General features: G+C 49.1%; 1 protein-coding gene across 1 annotated transcript; it reads left to right on the forward strand.

The window, feature by feature from the left end:
• Positions 1-1,735: 1,735 nt before the first annotated feature.
• RTN4R (reticulon 4 receptor) lies at positions 1,736-7,808 on the forward strand. The gene is made up of 2 exons (XM_059827889.1): positions 1,736-1,877; positions 6,379-7,808. Exons 1-2 carry the CDS (start codon positions 1,736-1,738, stop codon positions 7,806-7,808), a joined length of 1,572 nt encoding a protein of 523 aa, XP_059683872.1.
• Positions 7,809-8,513: the final 705 nt, after the last annotated feature.

Consider the following 8,513-nt stretch of genomic DNA (forward strand, 5'->3'; position numbering starts at 1 on the left):
GGTCCTCAGTTCCCCAGAGCTGTAACACTGGTTGCTTCTCCCTGGTGCTTGTGTGGTGGTAGAGCATCACTCCTCTCCTCTCCTCACCCTAAAGCCACTCCAGCTGCACCATCATGAACCAGCCTTCCTCTCTGCAGCAGAGGGAGGGAGCAGGCAGCAGAAGGGAGGGAAACTCCAGCCTGGGGTGAGACTAGTCCAAACCAATTCTCCTTCCTCATTCACCTCTCAACTCGCCTTCGACTTGAAATGCATAAAAGTGCTGCCCTCTTCCTTTTGGCACACACACACACTCGCACACACAGACCCACCTTTGGCCACAGGACAAAGCAGGAGATACTGAAGCTGCTTTGCAGAGTGTCTTTCAAAGCCATGTGCTGAATTTCAAACAATATCTGTTCAGAACAGGGAATTAAGCAGCTACAGCGTCTCCATACTATAAACAAAGGCAAAATGCTGTGTGCATCAGCAAAAGGCTTTGTATTGTAAAGTACTCCCTTTATGTCCAACCAGGAGAGAATTCAAATGATTATTGACCCTCCACTGTAGGAAAGCCGCATTATAATATCTCCAAATCAATAGAGACAAGTGCAGAGCGGCACAGAAAGGCCACAGCTCTGCAAACTGCAGAAAATTGCATTTTGCTTTGGCCTCTTAAAAAGTTTGCAAAGCATCTATTAGAGGCCCCCGGAGCCTTTTCTTTCTAATTGCCATGTTTGACAATGCGATCGCACAGGGGACTAGCAGAAAGACAGATAATGGACCCACTTTAATTGCTTCCCAGTTCCATGAGTCATAACACTTCTGAGATGGCAAAGGGGAAGTGCGGCAGTTAGGCTGAGGGAGGTTTCTGGCTTTTAAGAAAGCTCTGGAGGAACAAATGCTAAACTCAAAGCCAAAGTCTTGGAGGGACTGAAGGTTCCAGGTACTGGATTTTCTTTCATCTTTTGCTTTTGACTGGAACTATCCAGTTAAGTTTTAATCATGTTCTGGAAGGGGTAGGAATGGCTTCTTATCTAACAGGTGAGGAATGGATGTCATGCCAAGACCTCTTTTCTCAGGGATGGGCACTAAGGTTGAGTCCTGCAGGTGGAAAAGTCCAGCAGGTGGTGGAGGGTCCGGCGCCAGTCAGTCGGCAGTGGTGGTGGGAGCAGAGTGTGTATGCAGAGCTCCCGATGGATTTATCTAGCAGGTCGAGGGAAGGACGCTGTAGTTCCCCCACTGGGAGCTGGGCTTGGCACGTATTTCTGGGAACGGATAGACAGTGGACCTTCTGACCTCCCTCCTCCCTGTGACACCAGTGTATATCTCCTGTACTTCTGGCCTAAGGGCAGGGTGTGTTTTTCCTCGAAAAGGAAGGAGTCCACAGCTAGAGCTGAAGCCAGCGCTTCAGGAGAGCAAACAATGGCATTTGCCTGTGCCAGCCAGGCTGTGGAGTAGCTGGGCTCCTTCTGCCGAGGTCCTCTGGATCCTTGTCATCTGCCCTCAACCAGGGCTTTGACCTTTCTGCTCAGGGCAGCACCCACTGGGACCCCTCAGCATCATGGATACTTGGTGCTGGAAGAGGAGCAGAAGCCCATGACACTCACACTATTCCTGGCAAGTTTTAAGCTGTGTCTGTGTGATCTTTGCCTGGCCACCCTCTGAAGGTCTTCATCCTTCCTCTCTGCTTTGTGCTAAGGGAAACAAGCTGCAGTGTGGTGTACAGGACAGTGTACAGGCTTTGGGCACTGCCAGGATGTGTCCCAGCCTCTCTGGGGACAGAGTGGTTTGCCTGGGTGCTGCCTTCACTGCAGCTGGACAAGCCCTGGGACATGGTGGTTGTGAAGGAGGGGAGGAGGATGGAAAGGAGGAAGTCATCAAAAAGGGGGAGGAACAAGGTAAGGTGGAGGGGAGAACAGAAGGTGGTGGAGCACCTGGTTATGTGCCAGGACACCCGACTGATGGGTGTTGGGGTGCTCAGTTCGTGTACACACCTTTGCGATACTGTCCCCAGATCAGCGCTCCAGCTCCTTCCTCTGTGTTATGGCCCCAGCACCATGCTAGAGCACGAGGCTCAGTGAGGTGATGCTCCACACCATGCTGCAGTGCTCGGCTCAGCATAAAGGGGCTTGGGTCTGTGCTTTGCGTCGTGACATTGGGCTCCAAAGCAGGTGCCTGTTTCCAACTGGTGGGCTCCAGCCACGGGGGTACAGGGCAGTGATACCATTGGCCTGTCTCGATCTTGCAGGGCTTGGTCTAGAGTAAGAGATTACCTGAAAATATGGGGGTATGTTGACGCAGAAGTCACGGATAACAACACGATGACCAATATGATCAGGTTGATGCCAACTTTATTGCACAGATAGCTCAGTTAATATGCATTCTGTTATCGCATTACACGCGCCGTCGGCCTTATGATTGGTTTTCAGCAAGCAAGCGCGCGACTCTAAGCATTCTGTCATTGGTTAAAGCTAGCTGTCCATGCGAATGTGGCTCCTGCCTAAATCCTGGCTGAAGTTCTGTCTTTATCATGCTTTCCTCCCTTTTCTCACACAGCATTCATGCTGCCCGAAAGTAACCTTTCAGCCCATATCCTTGTCCGCTCATAACCTTTGAGTACAGAGGCCTACATACAAGTTAAGTACAGATTTTCAGTGCTTGGAGTGTTCACAGGATGTCCATTTCTTACCAGAAAATCTCCCACAGGGATATATTCCAGGTAGATAGAAACAAGCTCTGCTGTGCTTCAAACCATCCTAAAACGGTGCAGCTGTGTTAACATGGCTTGATGCCAGGTCTTAGCAACCTTCCTGTCCCAGGACCCTGCCTTGTCCTCATCCCTGTCCTAAAGTGGTCACTTGGCACCTGGTCAGAAAAAGCAAGGTAATATTTGCGTGGAATTGGACAGATTAAATTATCCTGGTGCAAGGTCTGGATGGCTCATGGCACTTGGTAACTGAGCACAAGGCACAGGTACCGGTTGAACACCAGTGATGGAGAAAGTCCTTGGAGGAGAGGGGAAGGCCAAAACATGGTCCCTCCAGTCTCTGCCACAGTCTGGCTTGGGAAGAAAGGGTCACCTTGACTTCCCAAGGCTGTCTGTGGGCTGCACTCACTCCTGCAGTTCCTCCAGGCCCTGCGCTGGCTGGGGACCCTCTGACGACTGCCGGCTGCTGAGCTTTGTCACGGATCAGTCGGGACATGGTTGAGCTGCACGGCAGGAGACTAACTGGAAAAAAGCTTTGGGGGATGATTGACACTAACTGTTTCCAGTGGAAGGAGCTAATCGGAGCAGCTCATGAACACCAGGTCCCTAATTAAAGCGCACAGGCTAGCCCTGCCTGTAATTAATTTCCCTATGCTGCTCTACTGGCAGCCAGCTATCAGTGCCACCGACTCACAGCTCCCGGCAGCCTCAGAGGCATTGGCAGCAGCAGAAAAAAAGCCGTGGCTGAGAGTGGAGGAGGATTTGCCCCTCTCCTTCTGCTCGTCTGTGCTGAGGGGAAGCCGCCGCGTGCCTCCAGCGCTGCACACACCCAGAAGCTGGGACAGGACCTTGCTGCCCAGCCCGGGCAGCTCTGTCCATAGGAAAGAGCTGGTGGTGCATGCTTGGGGTACAAGCCATCAAGTGATCCAGGGGGTGCAGGAGCACGGCTGTCAGGAGGGGGTGGCACAGGGCAGGGTGGTATTCATATGCATGGCTTGTTCTCTGCCAGCTGCTTCATGTGCTCTCTTTCTCTCCCCGTGTATACATATATTTATTATGCACTTGCCTCCCCTGGCTGGAGCTGGAACAGGAGTGTTGTCATTGTGATTCCTCTCCCATAGGAATGGTTCTTTGCTTTCACTCCGCTGTGAGCGTGTCACATATTTATAAGACATGTGGGATGCATCTGGGTTGTGGTTGGGTTTTCCACGAGCAGGCTGTAGCCCCTGCAGTATTGCCAAGGCGGGGAGGAGCAGCTGGGAAGAGCCGTGGAGCCTGCAGCAGTGTCCGCAGTCCGAGTGCTGTTTTGCTGGAGCGGGTGGTGTTGCATAGCGAGGTGAATCCTGTTGCTCCAGTGCCACCTCGGCCCCCACCATCTGAATCACGAAGCTGAAGAAAGAGGCTCCAGGAAGTCCTATTTCTCTGGCTACAGGATTTCATTATCAGCTGGAGAGGAATTGTGCTGGTCAGAGAGTTGCCAGCATGGTTTTAATTTCCCAGGAGGCTCCTCTCAGTGTGACATGTCTCCAACAGGGTATCTCAGTTGTCTCATGTTACTTCGCTCCATACAATGGGACGTGATATGTCAAAACATGACAAGCCAGCCAGAATGTGTCATAATACTGCACTCAACACACTGCCTTCCAGGGATGCTCAGCAGCTAATAATATCAGGCTCAAATTATCTCTGCATGCTGAGCTGTTGTTTTTTCTCCCATGTGGACTATGATATATAGGAGTCTCCCGCCTTTATTGGACTGTTGGATCACCATGGATTTATTAGCTGCACATGGTGAATTATTTTGACTAGAGTGAAACTCAGGCCTGGGATCCCAGCCTGTTATCACAGAAAAGCGACTTTCCTGCCTTGGCTTCTCCAATACCTTTGTTATTGCTTCAGTAAACAGTTTGGTGAGATTTCCGTATGATTTACTCCTTTATTGTTGAGGTTTGAAGTTGCTACTTCGACACAGAGATGATGTGATTTCATTAGCTCCATGACTGCCTTTCAGGCTTTTCTGTGAGATGCAACTGCTGTCTCCAGGATTTGGCCCCACGGGAGCCAGTGTGCTGCATCATACACGTGTGGCTGGAAGGGACCAGGCTCTCTCCAGTTTGCCCCGATTTGCATCGTTGTCTCTTTCTGCCTGACTTTTTGAACTCTGCTATTTTACCTTAAGGTGTAATGAGGCATCAACATGCCTGAACAACATTTTCAGTCTTTCAAGGAAGGAAAAAACCTCCCACAACAGCGAAGAGGGAAAGCTGCTGTTGTCCCTGGGCTGGGGATCCCCAGCGATGGGGAGGAACGTGTCTTTTTGCCAGAGGTGCTGCGATGATCTGGGAAGGAGACACACATGTCCCTGCTCACACATGCTATTTCACAAACGGAGCCTCCCGCTGCTACAGTTGCTGCCCATTCATTTTAGGTCCCGTATGTGGTTTAGAGGAAGCAATCTAATTACTTGCTGCTAATTGCTGGTAAAGCACTGCTGAAACTGCCTCTCCACCCCGCCTTCCCCACCGTGGTTAGGAAACAGCAGGTCTCTCTGTGGGTCTCTCAGCTGGAGGTTCACGCTCACCCTCCCTCCCAGGTCCCCTTTCAGAAGATGATGCTGGCTGCGCAGCCTCCAGGCCCTTTCCCAGCAGCCCAGCTGGGGCTGGTGAATTCGGTGAATCAAAATGCTTCCTTGTGATGCCTGTGAAGCCCAGCTCTTGGGGAAGCAGGTAGTAATAGCCATGAAAAAATGTTCCTCTCAGGAACTCCTCAACCCCAGTGGGCTGCCTGCGCGCTTGGGACTCACGAAGCCTACTTCTGCCTTGCAAACTTTGAGGAATCCCTGAATCAAGCATTGCACATTATTTCCTCCAACAACAGTACTTCCCTCTGTGGAAAATCATGCTGTTTTCTCCTCTTCCTCAGTGGCTGCACAGATTCAAAGGGAAAAAGGGGAGAGAGGAAGGGAAGCAAGGTTATGTGGCATAAAGGTTTGACGGAGAGAAGGAAGGGATGCTCTTGGCCCCGAGACCTCTACAGGCGGGTCTGACCTCTAAGTTATTCTGGGAATCCCTCACAGTTATTTCTTACAGGAAGACCAAATCAGTCAGAATTTGTTCATGGAAAGTCACAAAAGCCACATCTCTGTCTTACATTTTGAGTGCAGTCTGGGGACACATGCTTGTTTTGGAGAGTTGTTGAATGATCCCGAAAAGCAAGGAGCTGGTGGCACTGCCGGAATGGGATGCAGAGTTGCCTAGTACAACCCTGTGGCTGCAGGCATCAGCCACAGCTGGGCAGATGCTTTCCCATAGGCTGAACTGTGCTAAATGTGCCTGTGGCAGAGACAAACGGCCCCCCAGAAGACAGCCCCTTTGTTCAGAGGTAAGCTCTTTGGAACAAGGCTTATATTAGATGTGCATTCAGGACCCACGACACAAATACATAATGATCACTCTCTTTCGCCACCGAAGTGTGAAAGGCTGAGGAGGTGCTCGGACTTTGTCACTACAAGTGTATATTGATTTTAGCTATTGTGTTGAGCAGTAGAGCATTTTTAATTCTGCATTTTAGTTGTTTGGCTCCCCTTGGCAACGCACTTAGAAGGGTGATTTTCAGGCTCATCTATTAGTTGCAAAGTAAAGCGCTCTCCCATGACCCTAGCTAATTTGCATACTATTTTTGTTATCCTTTAGGAAGCAAACTGCTGATTTTGGTGCTTTGCTTGAACATCCAGTCAGAAGTGGAGTCTTGCCCTGGGGCGTGTGTATGCTACAGTGAACCGAAGATTACAATAAGTTGTCAGCAGCAAGGACTGACAGCAATCCCCACTGAGATACCCATCCAGAGCCAGCGCATCTTCTTGCACAACAACAAGATAACCCTTGTGAGGTCTACCAGCTTCACCTCCTGCCGCAACATGACGATTCTTTGGATCCACTCCAACAACATCAGCCTCATTGAGCCTGGAGCCTTCTATGGACTCAACAAACTGGAGGAGTTAGATCTCAGCGACAACACGAACCTGAAATCTATCAACCCTGTCACTTTCCGGGGTCTTGTTCACCTCCACACCTTACACCTGGATCGCTGTGGGCTTCTGGAGCTCTCCACAGGGCTTTTTCGAGGGTTGTTCTCCTTGCAATATCTCTACCTTCAGGATAATAATCTTCAGAACCTGCTGGATGACACCTTCATAGATCTCGCAAACCTCACTTACCTGTTTTTGCATGGTAACAAAATAAAGACCTTGTCAGAGAACGTCTTTCGCGGGCTAATCAACCTTGACCGGCTGCTTCTGCACCAGAATAGGGTCAGCCTTGTTCACCGCCGGTCTTTTCATGACCTTGGGAAAGTGATGACCTTGTATCTGTTTAACAACAACCTGACCGTGCTCACGGGGGAAACCATGGCTCCCCTGGTGTCCCTCCAGTACCTGCGCTTGAATGGCAACCAGTGGATCTGTGACTGCCAGGCTCGGTCTCTCTGGAATTGGTTTAAGCAGTTTAAAGGATCGTCTTCGGAGCTAGAGTGCCACCTTCCTCCCCGCTTGGCAGGGAGAGACCTCAAAAGGCTGCAGAGCGCCGACTTGGAAGGATGTGTCGACTCCTTCAACCAGATACGAACAAGTGTTTTTAGCACTAAGACTAGATCTGGTAAACTGCCAACCGGGGTTCCCCCTCTTGGTTCCCACGATGGCTCCCCGAAGTGCTGCCAGCCAGAAACAGATAAGTCTTTTATTTACGAAGCTAAAGGCAAGGCAGGTCCTTCTTCCCACAGCAGCCGACCATCCTCCAACAACCCTCTCAAGGATAAGGAGAACATGTCCAAAACCAAGTACATTGAGACAGACCCTTCCAAAAATGGCAGCAACAAGCAGATAAACGATTCCCCCTTTGGGACCTTCCCCAGCATTGTAGACCCTCCATTGACCAAGTTGAAACCAGAATTTCTAGAGCCCATTGAACCTTCCACAGTCCCAACCAAAAAGAGGCAGGGCTGCTCTAAAAAGAACAAATCAAAAGCCCAGTGCCGCCTCACCCAGCAAGGAAACAGCTCCACGTTACAGCTCAGCCTAAGCCTTTTGATCCCCCCCTTGGTGTGGAGCTTACTGTTATTCTGCTAAAATTAACTCTTTTCCTGGGTTGATGACACTTTAATACTAGACTTTTGCTGACCTCCATAAATGTTGCAAACAAAAGCAAAACTACCATCCACCCTGAGAAAGCTTTGTTACACAAAAGTTAACTGGATGCCTTTATTAAAAAAAAAAAAAACAAAAAAAAACCAACAAAAAAGACAAACACCAAGATGTACATAATTTATTTGTCCTGAAACCTGTGAATTATACCTTTGGTCTTCGGAACTGCACTTGCCCACAAAGCAGCTTTTGCTACAGCAGATGGTAAAGAAATATGGTTTATTTACAGGGAAGGAAAAAAAAAGTGTAAGAAATGCTCTGAAAAGAATGTCTAAAATCTGTTTGTAACTTGACATCACACTGAACAATGTTGCAGGTTCCCATTTGCAGAGGTAATGAATTTGATGCTGTTTTAATCCTATGTTTATGAATATTGCAGTTTTTCCGTATCCATTCCATCACACCATGTTTACGGGCAGCATTTGTTAAAGAATGCTACCTTTTCCTTCACAAGATTGCAGTATATATAGATATGCATTTTATTTTATTTGTGTACAAGTATACAAAAAAATATAAAATAAAGATTTCTTTTTCCTAAATGGTTGTCATCTGCAAGGGGTGAAGTACGCTAACCAGATAAAAAGCTGAAAAATTAAAAGGATGTTGAGTAATCTGTGATCTGAAGGCAGG

Source organism: Gavia stellata, chromosome 21 (assembly GCF_030936135.1).
Source record: "Gavia stellata isolate bGavSte3 chromosome 21, bGavSte3.hap2, whole genome shotgun sequence".
In the NCBI taxonomy this organism is placed as follows: domain Eukaryota; kingdom Metazoa; phylum Chordata; class Aves; order Gaviiformes; family Gaviidae; genus Gavia; species Gavia stellata.